At 41.4% G+C, this 15,980-nt stretch overlaps 2 protein-coding genes and 1 long non-coding RNA gene across 4 annotated transcripts in view; 1 reads left to right on the forward strand and 2 right to left on the reverse strand.

Moving 5' to 3' along the window:
- Positions 1-9: 9 nt before the first annotated feature.
- Positions 10-2,589, reverse strand: LOC130526879 (uncharacterized). The gene is made up of 7 exons (XM_057034877.1): positions 2,305-2,589; positions 1,470-1,814; positions 1,197-1,379; positions 622-963; positions 450-549; positions 325-378; positions 10-140 (listed from the first exon to the last, which is right to left on the reverse strand). The coding sequence occupies exons 1-7, from the start codon at positions 2,348-2,350 to the stop codon at positions 131-133; spliced, it is 1,080 nt and encodes a 359-aa protein (XP_056890857.1). The 5' UTR covers positions 2,351-2,589; the 3' UTR covers positions 10-130.
- An 875-nt stretch (positions 2,590-3,464) lies between these two features.
- On the reverse strand, positions 3,465-8,583 carry LOC130526920 (uncharacterized). 2 transcript variants are annotated; one of them, XR_008950885.1, is made up of 3 exons: positions 7,991-8,580; positions 5,658-7,831; positions 3,465-5,583 (listed from the first exon to the last, which is right to left on the reverse strand). It is a non-coding gene; the product is annotated as an uncharacterized LOC130526920 (long non-coding RNA). The 2 variants fall into 2 exon arrangements; XR_008950884.1 differs by having other exon boundaries at positions 5,658-8,583.
- A 7,331-nt stretch (positions 8,584-15,914) lies between these two features.
- LOC130526777 (transmembrane protease serine 6) overlaps positions 15,915-15,980 on the forward strand; it is an 8,457-nt gene continuing 8,391 nt past the window's right edge. The window contains exon 1 of the mRNA XM_057034684.1: positions 15,915-15,970. Coding sequence (XP_056890664.1) covers positions 15,915-15,970 — 56 coding nt within the window. The remainder of the gene's footprint in view (positions 15,971-15,980) is intronic.

The raw sequence follows: 15,980 nt of genomic DNA on the forward strand, positions 1-15,980 counted from the left end.
ATTTTGATGTTTTTCACCCTCCTTGTACCAGCTGTAATTAGCTGCCGGGTTAGCATCAGAGCTACAGTTCAGGGTGATTGTAGTGTCCTCCTCAACCTCACCAGAGGGACTCACTGACACTAATGGACCTTCAGGAGCATCTGCAGGACATCACAACAATAAGAATGTTACTACAGAACAAGAAGGTGGTTGGTGCACATATATGTATTTATACATACATCAATATAGCGACTAACAGTAGTCACATTCTAAACTGGAGACTCATCATCCTGGATAAACACCCCATAATCAGTGACTGAATCCAAATCAGTCTTATTTACTTACACACTGCAGGAGAGCGGAAGGATTCGTATCCTATAACAGTGCAGGAATATCTGGCTGGAGAATTTATACTCAGGGAAACATCATGAATTCTTGTGACACCGTCAACTTTCTCATCATTCTTGTACCATATGTAAGAATAAAGAGATGCTCCACACTGACTCTGACACGTCAGCTCACTCCTGTTGCTGCTCTCTTGTCTACTCACACGTACCTGCAGCACTGGGTCTGTCATCAACAAGCACACCGTTACTATAGAAACAACTGCTGACGTCAACACACTGACATGCTGAGAGTTACCTGGTACAGTCAGTCTGACTCCAGGTTCACCAGTTAATCTCCAACCACCTGTGTTTGTTCTGATCATGAACTTGTAGACAGCTGAGTCGTTCTTATGCACATTTGTGATCCTCATAGTATATCTGTAGTTGTACTTTGACTGATAATATAAATCCTCTTTAAAGCACGTATATGAATGATGTGAGTTGGAGCTGAGTTCCACATCAGAAGCTTTTATAACCCAGAAAGTATCACCGTATGGTACCCTTCTTGAATATCTGCAGTTGCAGCTGATGTCGACTGTTGATCCTTTGACAACACAGATTTCAGTAGAAGTGGAAGTCGCTGCCTCGACACTCACACCTGTAGCACACAATGCACAAAACTGCTCTTACTGTCAAACAATGATTCAAATCACAATATGACACAGGCACAGAAAAGAACTGTGGCCAGTTATGTCCAAATTCTGACTTTTGCTGTGACTGAAAGGATCATATGATTGACGTTGGAGTTGTTGCTGGTTTCTACTTTAACACAATGAAAGTATTTCTGCATCAGTGTAGAGATGATATTATGTTACAGTTTGGTGAACTCACCAGAATGTCCTATTTCTCCTATCCTACAGGTGCAGTCGTCTGTAAGAATATTGTCTTCTGGAGCTGCATAATAAATGTTTCCAAGGATCTTTTGTTCAGTCTTGAACAAGTTACAGTTTTGTTGACGTGTCAGAGAACAGCTGTCACAGCTCAGATTCTGAGTTGATCTGATCACCTGAAGATCTGAGGAGAAAAACAACTCATGGTAGACTGACACAGAGGCACGCCACCCATCAGATACTGATGTCATGAAGATGCAGAACAAAACATTACCTGAGACCCTCAGACTGACTCCAGGTTTACCAGAATACTTCTCATCTTGATCAGTTATGAATCTGAACATGTAAACAGTTGAGTCGCTCTCTGTCAAGTTTCTGATGATCAGAGTACATCTGTTGATCTTGTCATCACAGATATTCTCAACACGACCTGAATACTCTGGGACTGACGTCAGATTCTCAAAATTAGGAATCCTCTTTTTTAGGAACCAGAATTTATCTGTAACTTTATGATACCATGGGTAAATATAGGTGCAGCTGATGTTGACTGTTGATCCTTTGACAGCAAAGATGTGACCATTGGTGTACTTCACCCCCCAAACATCCTGAGCCTGTAGAACTGGAAAATATCAGAAACAACAATCAGATACATTCAGACATTCATAAAATAACCAGCTTCAGAAAATAAAGCATTAATATTTAAATGATTTATTTGAGGATGTGAAGAAAGCTTTCAGTAGATGACTGCTATAAAGGTGATCCTGCATCTGCTGTGTTTTACTGTGTTGGGTGGAGTTACTGGAACTTGTCTGAGTCTCTGGTTCATTTGTTCAGAATCAGAAAATATTAACGCACAGAATCTTTGGCACTTTCATATATGTTTTTTTCCTCCCCCCAAAAATAATACAAAACTAATATGTGATGAGGGTTATTCAATTTAGCACCCAAGCTTGTTCCTTCCTTTTCAGATTATTTCAGATTATGGTTATATTTCAAAAAGTTTAGTGTCAATTCTGATCACAAAATCATCTCATCATCGTCCAAATCAGCCGTCTGTTTTATTGTAACTGCTGAAGACAATTTAACTATTTCAATGCGAAGACATTTACCTGGAGCGATGAGGAGAAGGAGGAAGGCTGCTGCAGCCAACCCCATGGCTGCTCTGCTGCTGCAGGTCCAGACGTGACCGTTCAGGTCAGCTCAGGGCAGGCGGCTGGTCAGCTCTCTGAGCATGAGAAAATCAGCTCTTGGCAGCTGGTCAGCTCTCTGAGCATGAGAAAATCAGCTCTTGGCAGCTGATCAGCTCTCTGAGCTTGAGAAAAGAGCAGCCAGACCATCAAGACGTCTCGCTGAAGTGGAGTCGATTTTCTACGAACTTTGAAGAAGTAAAACATGTTCTGTTTCCTTCCTCTTTCCTCTTTATGATTTATGCATGGCTGGTAGAAAATACAGAACCATTTAACAAAAGAAAAAAAGATGTAATTTTGATGCTGTAAATTTTCAGGATTTTCTTTTAAAGAGTGTAAAAACAGATCTGCTCTGTGAGTAAAACAGACAGTCAGTGACAGTGTTGGTGGTAAAGTGGTGCATGTGCAGCTGGTTCAGGCGGAAGCTACCACAGATACGAGGCAAATGAATGTTTAAAGCACAACAAACGTCAAAACAATTTGATAACCGTCAACTATATTAATTAAATTCAAAGCTGTTTTATTTTCTTTAGAGTGAGTTTAAAATGAGTCTCAATTAAGTGTAGGAATTAAATTGAAAACAAAAAGACAGTTGAAAACAGAAAATTTCAGAGGTTGTGTGCAGAAAAAAACCCAAAAGTGTGAAGTTGTTTGCACTAATTTTAGACACTGAGGTGTCAATGTTTCTGTAGCAACCTTAGAGGGCAGATCAAGTGTGAATTTATTAGATTCTTTCTTTTTTAAATTGATTTAATGGCTACACAAAACACTTCCAATCTTCCTTAATTTTACTTTTCCAGTTAGAGGGGGCGACACAAATGGAAACAACTCTGAACCTACTGGAAATACGTATTTTATCATTATCACATTGAAAAACACCTCTACAGCACAACACAGCCCATCACACAATTCTCACACTTTGATGTTTCTTCTTCATTTTCTGAAAAGTGAATAAAATTCTGATTATGTAGACACTATTCCGTATCCCCCAGGCCGCACACGCCCCCAAAGAGGAAGAAGGTCCGACTGTTTCTGTTAGGTTCAAACGACCTGAAACACGAGAAGAACAAATGAGACAACAGTTTTGGAATTTTACTTGCAAGGAGAACGGAGAGATGTGCTCAGTTACAGATCTCCAACACGTTCTGACGCACACCTCCCGCCATCCTTCTTTTATTGAAATTAGGAGGTCCCTAGTTACAGAAGTCAAATGTGTCTAAGGGAGGGGGAAAACACAAGATAGCAGGTCACAAACAAAGCAAAAGACTGTAAATCATAATGGTGAGATTATATGTAGGCCTTCACTGATTTGATTAGCTTAGCTCGCAAACAGCACATTCTTCTATATCAGACAGATTAAAAGAACAGCTCCTGTGTCAGGCCCTGCAGCTCTGTCTCCAGTCAATGCCACTTCTCCAACAGCCGCCGCATTTCTGTCGCCCTTGACCAGAGAAGTTTGAGTTGACATATCAAGCATCATGAACATTAAGCATTAGCAAATAATAGGAAACATTAAGTAATGAGAAACAATATAATGAGAATAAAGAATATAACAAGGTAAAGCAAATAAGAGATAACTTTAATATAATGGATCTAACATTTCCCTCCTGTTTATCACATATTTGCTTCAAATTCTCATAGTCATTTAACAATCTCTTCCAGTAGATTTTCAAAGTCATGTTTATGAACACAAATACATTTACACTCAGGGGAAAATTAGCTCAATTCACTCGTAGTCTTCAGAGTCTGTAGTCAAATCCAGCTCGTCTGTAAATTAAGGGATTCAGCCATACGGTTTTTCCATGGGAGCGATAGCTGTGGTGATAAGGCGGTTAATAAGAGAACGCAGGCAGGGAATACAGCATCCACACAAGGTAAGGATTGCAGCAAAAACAGCTACAGAAATCAGGATAGATGTAACCAATGTCTTATACTTCCCAAACACATTCATCCATTCGTCCCACATCGCGGTCTTTGCTTCTGAGTGCTCTTTCATCTTGTTGTTCAGGTTGCGAAGGCCTTCTATGGCCAGTGTGAGACTCCCATCTGACGCAGTGTTGTTAGGAATGAAGGTGCAACATTGATCTCCGAACACAGCATCCACTGTGATCCTGTTCTGGAATGCCATAAGGGAAGTAGCCGATAGTTGACTATGAACAGCCTCAAAACCGCTCTGAGTCCAATTTCCTAAATGTTGAACATTGTAATGGATGTAGTTGATTCTGTCTACGTTCTTATTTATTGTACACCACCAACAAATAGAAGATTCAAAACCAGCAGCTACTTGATCCACTAATTTATACTCATCTGGAACACTGCGTGGAACACCGATAGCATCAATATACGTAGGAACATTTTCAGATAACCATGTAGATCTTTTATTACGACGTCACTGTTCAGGCATAAATCTATGCGTGTGAGTGACTAATTGATCAGCCGACGTAGGGAACACAGAAATTAGTGTGGCGGGAGCCCAGACGGGGCTCGGTATATCTCTTTTCTAAGTTGACAACGCCACCCCAGGAATTCCACCTGGAGAATTATCAAGGCCGCACAAGTGTTTCTAATGAGGATAAGAGACTGGTCCAATGTGCAAAATTGATACCTTTATTTCCGGATATCCGCTAACAACAATTGCTAAAATACTCTCACACCCCCATTCACACACACACTCAACGTGCAGATATTAAATTCATATTCAAGATTTTACAATTATCTTTAAAACACCTGCACCCCACAGGGTAGGATCGGCACCACTTAGAAAAATAACAGAAAACGTACACAATAATAGAACCCAAATAAACATACAAAAATAACCCACACATCACACAAATAATTAATCAAATCCAAATAACATGCAAAAATAACCCACACGAGCAAAAAGCACACTTAGTCAAACCCAAATAAACATGCAAAATAACCCACACAAACAATAATCACAAATCAACCCCAAATAAACATGCAAAATAACACCCGCAACAAAACATTAAACCCAAAATAAAAGCAATCCTAGTCCTCCTAGAGGCGCAGTTCACTCACACACTCGCACTTTAGATTGGACCCCACACGATGATACCTCGCAGAGGTAGACAGGAGTGACAGTCGGGAGCATACGCGATAAACGCGATGCGGAGGGCAAAACAGCAGCCGGCCAACGGCAACGGGAGGAAAGCGCACGAGAGCCGGCACCTGTAACAATTTCTGTTAAAAGAGAAAGCAATTTTAGGTTGCTAAAAATTTCCCATATGGTGAGGCTAAAAGCAGCCGCTACGTACCGTCAGGTAAGGGAAAGAAATCTCTAAAATGGAGACGCACACCGAGCCACCACAGCGTTCCCCCTAGCAGGGCCAAACAGCCGACGAACCAAAGACACCCACGGCTCCCCAGCTCTGATGACAGCAGACCCAGGCGCGCATGGGATAGCACAGCCCGACCGCACAGCAATCAAATGAGGAGGACCAAGTAAACTGTGGCGTGGCACCCAAAAGCTCGACAACAAGAGCAGCCAGTGCAGCACAGTCTCCTTTTAAGGGGAACGCCACAGCTGCAACTGCCCGAACAATTAAGGTGATCGGCAGCGCATGAACTCCATGCTGCCACATGAGCATAAGAAGTGTTTTTAGGCACATAGTCCTGTAGCTCTCATAGGCAATGTATCAAACAGTCTCTCATCCCCACACCACCAGAAATAAAATAAATAACAGAGACACAACTTCAGAACCTTATATGCATGCATGAGCCGCAGGGTGCAACAAATGAACTTTCCAACAGACAAAAAACATACATCATTTTACAGTAAGAACAGTTTTTCGTTTTGCATTGAAAATTGTATCAAAACTACTTTCAGAACGAACAAGCTAATTAAGAGGTGTTAAAGAAGTGAAGCTGAAATAATGGAGCTGGTGAGCTTCAGGTGAATGAAAAGCTTACAGGTCAAATACAGCGTAAGAGCTGACCTGCTGTTGCCACATTGGTCCTTTAGGTTGTTATTTGCACTTCGCTTGTCATGCCGTATTTTGGTAACATTCAGTCTTAAACCTGGGGGTTTCCAGAGGTATCATACAAATAAAAACACGCATATGAAGAAAAAGCACACTCCCAAACATCTAATTGCATTCTGTAGCCACTTGGGAATCATTTGAACTTATTCGGTTTCAACTGAGTTGGAGACTTTGTATAGCTATTGTGATTATCAGGAATACTATGATCACAGCTAGCACCGAGGCAAGCATACTACAGCATCAGCCAATCCTCTGTATTTCCCTCTTTTTTTGTATTATCTTTTGTTTATTTTACCCGCTGCTGTCCTTGTGATGTTTATGAAATCGGTACACTATTTATGGACCATAACCTGTTGAAGTAGCCTCCCTAAGTGAGTCGGCGGCTCTGAAAACTTCACTGACTTTCGGGTCTACCCAGACTCTATTCGTCTAAGTCCACCCTATTATCAGACTTTGCATCACCTTCCCGGTCGGAGTTTTCAACAGAAATGACCTTCTTGCAATGTGTGAGGTGTACCCAGTTGATCTTTCAGCTATTTTAGCAGCAGTAGGTGTAGACAAAAGAACTTGGTCAGGTCCTTCCCACTTAGGTGAATACCAGTGTTTCTTTTTTACGCTTCTCACTAGGACCCAATCTCCTGGCTCCACCGGTTGGAATTTCTGTCGGGAGACAGAGGTCTCATGACCTTGCTTTTGTTTTTCTACATTTTTCTCATGTAATCAGCTAGATTAGACTCATCATTTGTCTCCCAGTAGTTTGTGAACTGAGGAAGCCTGTACGGTCTTCCAAATAAGATCTCATAAGGAGTTAGGCCTGCAGTGCTTGTAATGTTTATATAGAGCTTAGCCAAATCGACACATTGTCCACGGTCTCCCCGTCTCTTCCATGCATTTTTCAGAATGGATATTGGGGAGCAGGAAATTTTCCTCTCCTTGGTCTCAGATTTCCCTGTGAATTATGTCTTGCACACGTCAGACATGTTCTACAATTTATTTATTTTTTTTGAATAAGAATTAAATCCATAGGTTGTTTAAAGCTGCTGTATCTGTCCTACCGTCCCTCCTGTTGAGACATGTGTTACACCATGGCTCAATATAGCAGCATATTTACACAGATTTTCTGGTAGGATAGATTTTCCTGCTGGTCATACATAGATTCTTCTTTTAAGGTTGCTCATTTTTCTTTGATGAGCCATCTATAAACAAAAATGCTCCAGCTTTTAAAGGTTGATCTAAATCACTTCTACTTTTTGCAGTTTGTTCAGCTAATTCTTGGCAGTCATGTGGTTATCCGTCATCTGTTTTGTGTCTTTCCTATGGCTATATCTCTCAACTTACTTTGTTCCATCTATATGTCTCTCAACTTACTTTGTTCCATCTATATGTCTCTCAACTTACTTTGTTCCATCTATATGTCTCTCAACTTACTTTGTTCCATCTATATGTCTCTCAACTTACTTTGTTCCATTATATGTCTCTCAACTTACTTTGTTCCATCTATATGTCTCTCCTTAATGCCTTAATTTCCAGGTTTGTCTGCAACTCCAGAATATCTGTAGTGCAGAGTTTGCCTGAAAGATTCAACTTTCTTCTCCACCTTTCCTGACTTATTTTCCCGAACCTTCTGCATCTCCTTCCACAAACTTTTCATCCCCCTCAAGTTTGACATCCTTTTTCTTGAACAGCGGCATTTTGTACTATGTGGTCTCACAGAAAAGTTCTCTGGTCAAAGGGAGGACACTAACACGGCCTTCTACTGTGCACTATCTGCACAGCGGTGTTAGTTTTAAGGAATGAAACCCGTCCTTTGTCCCCTGATCACCAGTACTTCGTTTTCTTATGAGGCAAAATAATAAAACACAGGACTAGCAGAGTTCTCCTATCAACTCTTTCAATGGCTTAGTCCTCCATTCACACACAAACACAATTTCCTATTTTCTTAACTTAATTACGGCTAAGTTATAACCTACTTAATTAATGGCTAAGTTTAACCCACTTAATCATGGCTAAGTTTAACCAGGTCTCACCTCTGAGGCAACAATTTGTTGTGAGTTTAGCTGTCCTTTGAATCCATAATCAGTTATATACTTATCTAGATTAGTGAGTTTCTTTGGATTTTGTTCGTCGAGGAATTTCCAGTCTTACACCGCAATTCATCTCTGAGCCTTTGTTTGCTTTTACTTGTCCCCATTTTTGGAGGATTTAGATTTTTACTTTTAGCTCTACTTTTCTATCTGCTTTTTATTATGACTATTTTTATTATTTTTATTTTATGAGTTAACCTTATCCTAATTTACCGTTTGTTTTTTGGGGGGGGGGTTTGTCTTTGTTTTTTATTAAGAATTTGGTCCAGTCTTGCACATAGGGTGACCTAAAACTGGGATGTTGATCTCAGTGGGGTGATAATTAATCAAACCGTTGTGGTACTTCTCACTTCAACTCTTTCGAGTGGAGAGTCTTGCCTCTGCATCCACAAGGGCCTTATCACTTACAGTCCCACTGCTTTGGTATGATTGAAAATACCTAGTGGTATTTAACAATCCTTTCACACTCACAATCACTCTTTTGGATGATTTGTCGTGACTTAATTTATTTTTCACGTGGCCAGGACTCCCTCGCCCTGCCTTGGTACTGCCCTTAGTACTCTTGTTTACCTGCCATTGACTAGTATTCATAGGGTTTGTTTCTCATTGCGTCTTACAGAGGATTTTCAGGTTCCTCTCTCCCAAAACACTGCCTTAGTGTCTATCGCAATTTTTACATTAAGTCCCTGACAATCATCATCACACACACACTTTTGAATTCAAGACATGCTCACCACTGTTGCCTTTTCCTCCTGGAATTTCGTCAACCGTCAGGGTCCAATCAGTGAGCTGAAGCTCAGTCCCGGAAAGGGTATCTTAGGTCGCTTTGAGGCGGCCTGCCGTGGCCATGGTCTTTCCTGGGGTTCAGCCTCACCCACTGGACCCTTCAGGTGTGTTGGAATCTGACTCGAAGGACCAAAATGTTAGGTTCAAACGACCTGAAACACGAGAAGAACAAATGAGGCAAAGACAACAGTTTTGAATTTTACTTGCAAGGAGAACGGAGAGATGTGCTCAGTTACAGATCTCCAACACGTTGTGACGCACACCTCCCGCCATCCTTCTTTTATTGAAATTAGGAGGTCCCTAGTTACAGAAGTCAAATGTGTCTAAGGGAGGGGGAAAACACAAGATAGCAGGTCACAAACAAAGCAAAAGACTGTAAATCATAATGGTGAGATTATATGTAGGCCTTCAGTGATTTGATTAGCTTAGCTCGCAAACAGCACATTCTTCTATATCAGACAGATTAAAAGAACAGCTCCTGGGTCAGGCCCTGCAGCTCTGTCTCCAGTCAATGCCACTTCTCCAACAGCCGCCGCATTTCTGTCGCCCTTGACCAGAGAAGTTCGAGTTGACATATCAAGCATCATGAACATTAAGCATTAGCAAATAATAGGAAACATTAAGTAATGAGAAACAATATAACGAGAATAAAGAATATAACAAGGTAAAAGCAAATAAGAGATAACTTTAATATAATGGATCTAATAGTTTCCTGAGTGTTGTTAATTTCAGTGTTCATAACAAAAAGTTAGCAAATTCCTTTCTTATTAGGTTTTTAAGATATCTATAGTCTGGGTTATATGTATCTAGATGCCAATATGCAGCGGAGCCTCGGTCCCTGCCAACATGCTGTGAACATACAGCAGCAACAACACCAGCAGCAGCAGCTACAGCAACCATGAGTTTAACAGCAACAACCTTCATCCTTCTCCTCATCATTCCAGGTAATGATTCAACTTCACTTTACCTTCAAGAGTTTTTGTGCCAAATCTACACATGCTCACTTAAAATGCTGATCCAATCATAGTGGACAAGAATCATTTTAGGTAAAAATAAATAAATAAAACACTGAAATAAAAATAATTTATAAAATATGATAAATAAATCCATAAAAAACTGCTCTAAATGGTAACTTCTAATGGGTTACAGATGGGTTCACTGAGACACTTGATCAGAAAGTAACAAGTATGGGTGAAGAGTTACAAACAAAACTGAACACTTTTAATGACATTTTGTGATTTCAATTTATTTAAATTGAGTTTTCAATACCAGCTAAAATTGCTTCAACTTGATCAAAAGTTCTTGGTACCATTTGGATATTTTCTTTCTGAACACAGTAAAACACAGCAGACGCAGGATCACTTTTAAAGCAGTCATCTACTGAAAGTTTACTTCACATCCTCAAATCATTTAAAAATTAAATATTAATGCTTTATTTTCTGAAGCTGGTTATTTTATGAATGTCTGAATGTATCTGATTGTTGTTTCTGATATTTTCCAGTTCTACAGGCTCAGGATGTTTGGGGGGTGAAGTACACCAATGGTCACGTCTTTGCTGTCAAAGGATCAACAGTCAACATCAGCTGCACCTATATTTACCCATGGTATTGTACAGTTATACATAAATTCTGGTTCATAAAAGAGAGGAGTCAAAACCAACCGTGTGGGGCATCTGAGGTGAGAAGGTAGTTTTTCTGGGGAGGACTCAGCATTGATGAGGGTGCGATCATTTGGATCAGGATTTGACTGATTCATCAGTTCCTGGTTTATCATTAAAGGTTTTCAACTTTCTTTTTCAGAACGGCCAGTGAAGGTGACCAGCATCATGCTGACTTTTATCGGCTTTGTTCCGGCTGCTTTTCTCCTTTGGTGTCTGTGGATGAGGTAAAGTGGTTAAAACCCATCACCCAACACCAACATCAGAGCAGCAGACACACACTCAATGAGTGAGTGAGCGAGTGAGCGAGTGATGAGTGAGTGGCTATTTGACAGTCGGCGGTTGTTTGTTAGCAACTCAAAAAGTTCTCAGCTGCCAAGAAAGAGCTGATTCATTTTTGGTGATGGTCTGGATTCTAGAGGGATTATAATCTTTGCTCTTCCAAAGATCAAAGCCAAAAGGTTTGGTCGTAAAGCAAACTATCCTAACATGTTATGTAGCCATGTATTCCTACTGTATCCCTATATACCTGTTTATACCCATATACTATATTACAGGTGTAACTCACAAAATGTGAGGAACTTGTGCTTGTTCTTTATTTTTAGTCTAAATAAACATATTACATTTTATGTAAAAGAAAAGGGTGCTACATAAAGTTTGACTGTACCTATTAAATAAATGAGCACATCCTTCTCCTGTACGGTTGTATGTTCTTCTTTGTTGCAGCTCTACTGTTCTTTGATTTAATTTCATTTGTTCTTTCTTCATTTGCTAACTGCATGCTCTAAGGAAACACACACAAACACACACACACAGACACACACACACACACACAGTGACAACACTGACACCTCATCTTCAGGATTTGTAAATGTCCTCTGATGGCATGGGAACATCAACTGTTCCCTTTTCAGCTTTTTTGGTTTTGTTTGGTGGGGGTGGGCGTCTTTCCAGTATGAATAGTTCACCAAGCACAGAGCAGGGGAGCGGTCAATCACCAAAATCTTATTAAAATTAATACTGAAGCACAAGTTGCAGAAACTAATATCACAATTAAGTGTGGACTGTTAAATATTAGATCTCTTTTGTGTAAATCCCTGTTAGTGCACGACCTGATAGCCGATCATCACATTGATTTATTTTGTCTTACTGAGACCTGGCTTCAGGAGGAGGAGTATGTGAGCTTAAATGAATCTACTCCTCCTACCCATCTTAATTATCATATTCCACGTGTTACTGGTCGAGGAGGGGGAGTGGCAGCAATCTATCACTCCAAGTTATTAATTAATCCCAGACCAAAACATAGCTTCAGTTCATTTGAAAGCCTGAGGACAGAAAAGCCACTTCTGTTTGTAGTTGTATATCGGCCCCCTGCTGGGCCACATTCAGAGTTCCTGTCTGAGTTCTCTGATTTCTTATCTGACTTGGTCCTTAGAACGGAAAAAGTCATTATCATTGGAGACTTTAATATCCATATGGACGTTATAAATGACAGCTTTAGAAATGGCTTCATTTCATTACTTGAGTCAGTTGGTTTCCTCCAGCAGATAAACCAACCAACTCACAGCTTTAACCACACCCTAGATCTAGTTCTGACTTATGGTGTTGAGGTAGAACATGTGTCAGTGTTCCCTCAAAACCCAGTCCTGTCAGACCATTCTTTGATCACTTTTACATTTATGATTAAGGATTCTTCTATGCTCAGAGCTCAGTCTTACTATAGCAGATGTCGTTCAGATAATGCTGTAGCTAAGTTTAAGGAAGTGATCCCTGTGCTGATCCCAGGACCACCGTGTGTTTCCCCAGGGATCAATCATTATAATCTTAGCCCTGCTGAGGTTGACTCTATTGCTGAAGGTGCAGCAACCTCACTGAGAATCACGCTTGATTCTGTTGCCCCCCTGAAAAAGAAAATAGTAAATCAGAGGAGGTGTGCCCCCTGGTATAATTCACATATCAGGACCCTCAAGCAGAAAGTGCGAAGACTGGAAAGGAAGTGGCATTCTTGTAAAATAGACTGGTAGCTGTCTATTTTACTGTCTATTAGTTTACAAAAAGGCCCTTCGCAAGGCTAGAACAGCTTATTTTTCTTCTTTGATTGAGGAAAATAAGAACAACCCCAGGTTTCTTTTCAGCACTGTGGCCAAATTAACCAAGAGTCACAGTGTTTTAGATCCACGCATCCCTTCTTCCCTTAGTGGTGAAGACTTCATGAGCTTCTTCACTGATAAAGTTCTAGCTATCAGAGAGAAAGCTAACCAGGCCATCCCAACAACTGGACCATCACCAGATGTGCCGACTGTGGGAACATACAGGGTCTCCAACGAGCCCTTAAGCTCCTTCAGCCCTATATATTTTTCTGAGGCGTCATCGCTAATTCAGAAATCCAAGACCACCACGTGTCTTTTAGATCCCATCCCAACACACCTGTTGAAGGATGTTTTACCATTGATAGGCAGTTCTATCCTGGACCAGATCAATGGTTCTTTAGTGTCAGGTTATGTACCCCGGTCCTACAAGGTGGCAGTGATTAAGCCGTTGCTTAAAAAACCATCACTGGATCCCGATGTCTTAGCAAATTATAGGCCAATATCCAACCTTCCTTTTATCTCTAAAGTTCTAGAGAAGGTGGTGGTGACTCAGTTACTGGAGCACCTGCAGAGGAACAGCCTGTTTGAGATGTTTCAGTCAGGCTTTAGAGCTCACCACAGCACAGAAACAGCACTTCTTAAAGTCACTAATGATCTTCTCATAGCTTCCGATCATGGACTGGTCTCTATGCTGGTTCTGCTGGACCTCAGTGCTGCTTTTGATACAGTTGATTACAGCATCCTGTTACAGAGACTGGAACATGTGATTGGGATTAAAGGGACAGCACTAGACTGGTTTAGATCATACTTATCTGATAGATACCAGTTTGCCCATGTCCATGGTGTTCCCTCCTCATACAGTAGGGTTAGCCATGGAGTTCCTCAAGGTTCTGTACTTGGACCAATCCTCTTCACCTTGTACATGCTTCCCTTAGGGAACATTATTCGGCAGCATGGGATAAATTTTCATTGTTATGCTGATGACACTCAGCTCTATTTATCCATGAAACCCGAGGAGACAGAGAAGTTAGTGAAGCTGCAGACCTGTCTTAAAGACATAAAGTCCTGGATGTCTTCAAATTTCCTCCTCCTTAACCAAGGAAAAACTGAGGTCATGGTGTTTGGTCCTGAACCTCTCAGATTTGATCACATGATCACTCTAGATGGGATCTCATTAACATCTAGTCTCTCTGTGAGGAATCTAGGAGTAACTTTTGATCAAAATCTCTCCTTCAACTCACACATTAAATTAGTCTCTAGAAGTGCCTTTTTTCACTTGAGGAACATCACAAAGATCAGGAAACTGCTGACGCGGCATGATGCTGAAAAGTTAGCCCATGCATTTGTTACTTCCAGGCTGGACTACTGTAACTCCTTATTATCAGGGTGTCCAAACAACTCTTTAAGAAGCCTCCAGTTGATCCAAAATGCTGCAGCCAGAGTTCTGACAGGTATTGACAAAAGAGATCACATTACTCCTGTACTGGCGTCGCTTCATTGGCTGCCCGTTAAATTTAGAATAATTTTTAAAACCCTTCTTTTGACCTACAAGGTCCTCAGAGGCCTAGCTCCATCCTACCTGGAGGAGCTAGTGATACCTTACCAGCCCAATAGACCGCTCCGCTCTCAGAATGCTGGTCTACTTGTGGTTCCCAGAGTTTCCAGGAGTAGAATGGGGGGCCGAGCATTTAGCTACCAGGCCCCCCTGCTATGGAACCATCTCCCTGTCCAGGTACGGGAGGCTGACTCCATCGCTACTTTTAAGATCAGACTCAAAACCTACCTCTTTGAAAAAGCTTATTGTTACTAATTCAGTAGTTCCAGTTTCTATCATAGACAGACAAATTATCATACCTAGGGGTCGTCTAATCGTTAGGTCACATCTTAGTTATGCTGTTATAGGCCAAGGCTGCCGGGGTCCGGAAACATGATCACCTGACAGGCCTCTGTCACTCCACTGGGTCATGGTTTCCTCTCCTCTCCTCCTTTCCTCTCCTCATCAAGCAGACTAGTTATGCTGATTCTTGTGTAGTTTTTCTGCTTCCCCCCCCCCCTTCCTCTATTTATTTACAGGTATCGCCGCCCTCGGAGCTGCATAATGACCTCCGGCCCCGCTGAAGTGATTGTGCATCATATTTTTTGTGTGTGTTTCTGTGCTCTGTGCCTCTCCCTCTCCCTCTCCCTCTCCTCTCCTCTCCTCTCCTCTCCTCTCCTCTCCTCTCCTCCTCTCCTCTCCTCTCCTCTCCTCTCTTCTCCTCTCCCCTCCTTCTCCTTTTCCTCTCCTCTCCTCTCCTCTCCTCTCTCCTCTCCTCTCTTCTCCTCTCCTCTCTTCTCCTCTCCTCTACCCCTCTCCTCTCCTACCTATCCTATCCTCTACCTGTCCTCCCCCTTCTCCTCTCTCTTTACCCAGCCTGCCATCAGCAGGAGGGTCCCCCTACATGAGCCTGGTCCTGCTCAAGGTTTCTTCCTGTTAAAGGGGAGTTTTTCCTTACCACTGTTGCTTGTCTGGGGTCAGGCCCTGGGATTCTGGAAAGCGCCTTGAAACAATTTTGATTGTATAAGACGCTATATAAATAAAGATTGATTGATTGATTGATTGATTGAATAGGGTGTAACCTGTCAAACAGAAAAGATGTATTCATGCACACAGATCATTTTTCTGCCGTCCAGCTCTATTGAATTCCAGAAACCAAAGATATGATTTCTTGGCACGACTGTCAGTGTCAAACACTGAGGGAGGGACTTTTATCAGACAAGAACAAAAGGCATCCTCTGAGATTGGACGCTGGTGACTCCACAGAAAACATGTATGTCATGAAAAAGGGACTTGTCCACATAGGATGGAGGGTAAAATGAGGGTTCTGCTGGTGCTCCTCTTGAGCTGTGGTTTGGTTGACAGCCAGCCAGTGAACAAATGTCATCTGCAGGAATTAATGATCCAGGCGACAAAAGGAAAATTGAATGGACTCAGTGACAGAAC

Source organism: Takifugu flavidus, chromosome 6, assembly GCF_003711565.1.
Source record: "Takifugu flavidus isolate HTHZ2018 chromosome 6, ASM371156v2, whole genome shotgun sequence".
Classification (NCBI taxonomy): Eukaryota; Metazoa; Chordata; class Actinopteri; order Tetraodontiformes; family Tetraodontidae; genus Takifugu; species Takifugu flavidus.

What these genes read in the sequence shown, in the direction of transcription:
- LOC130526879 (XM_057034877.1), bottom strand. Translation starts at nt 2,350, where the DNA reads ATGGGGTTGGCTGCAGCAGCCTTCCTCCTTCTCCTCATCGCTCCAG. An exon ending in AGTCAGTCTGAGGGTCTCAG is followed by an intron (nt 1,380 to 1,469) that starts GTAATGTTTTGT and finishes TTTTCTCCTCAG; the next exon opens with ATCTTCAGGTGATCAGATCA. An exon ending in AGGAGAAATAGGACATTCTG is followed by an intron (nt 964 to 1,196) that starts GTGAGTTCACCA and finishes TGTGTGCTACAG; the next exon opens with GTGTGAGTGTCGAGGCAGCG.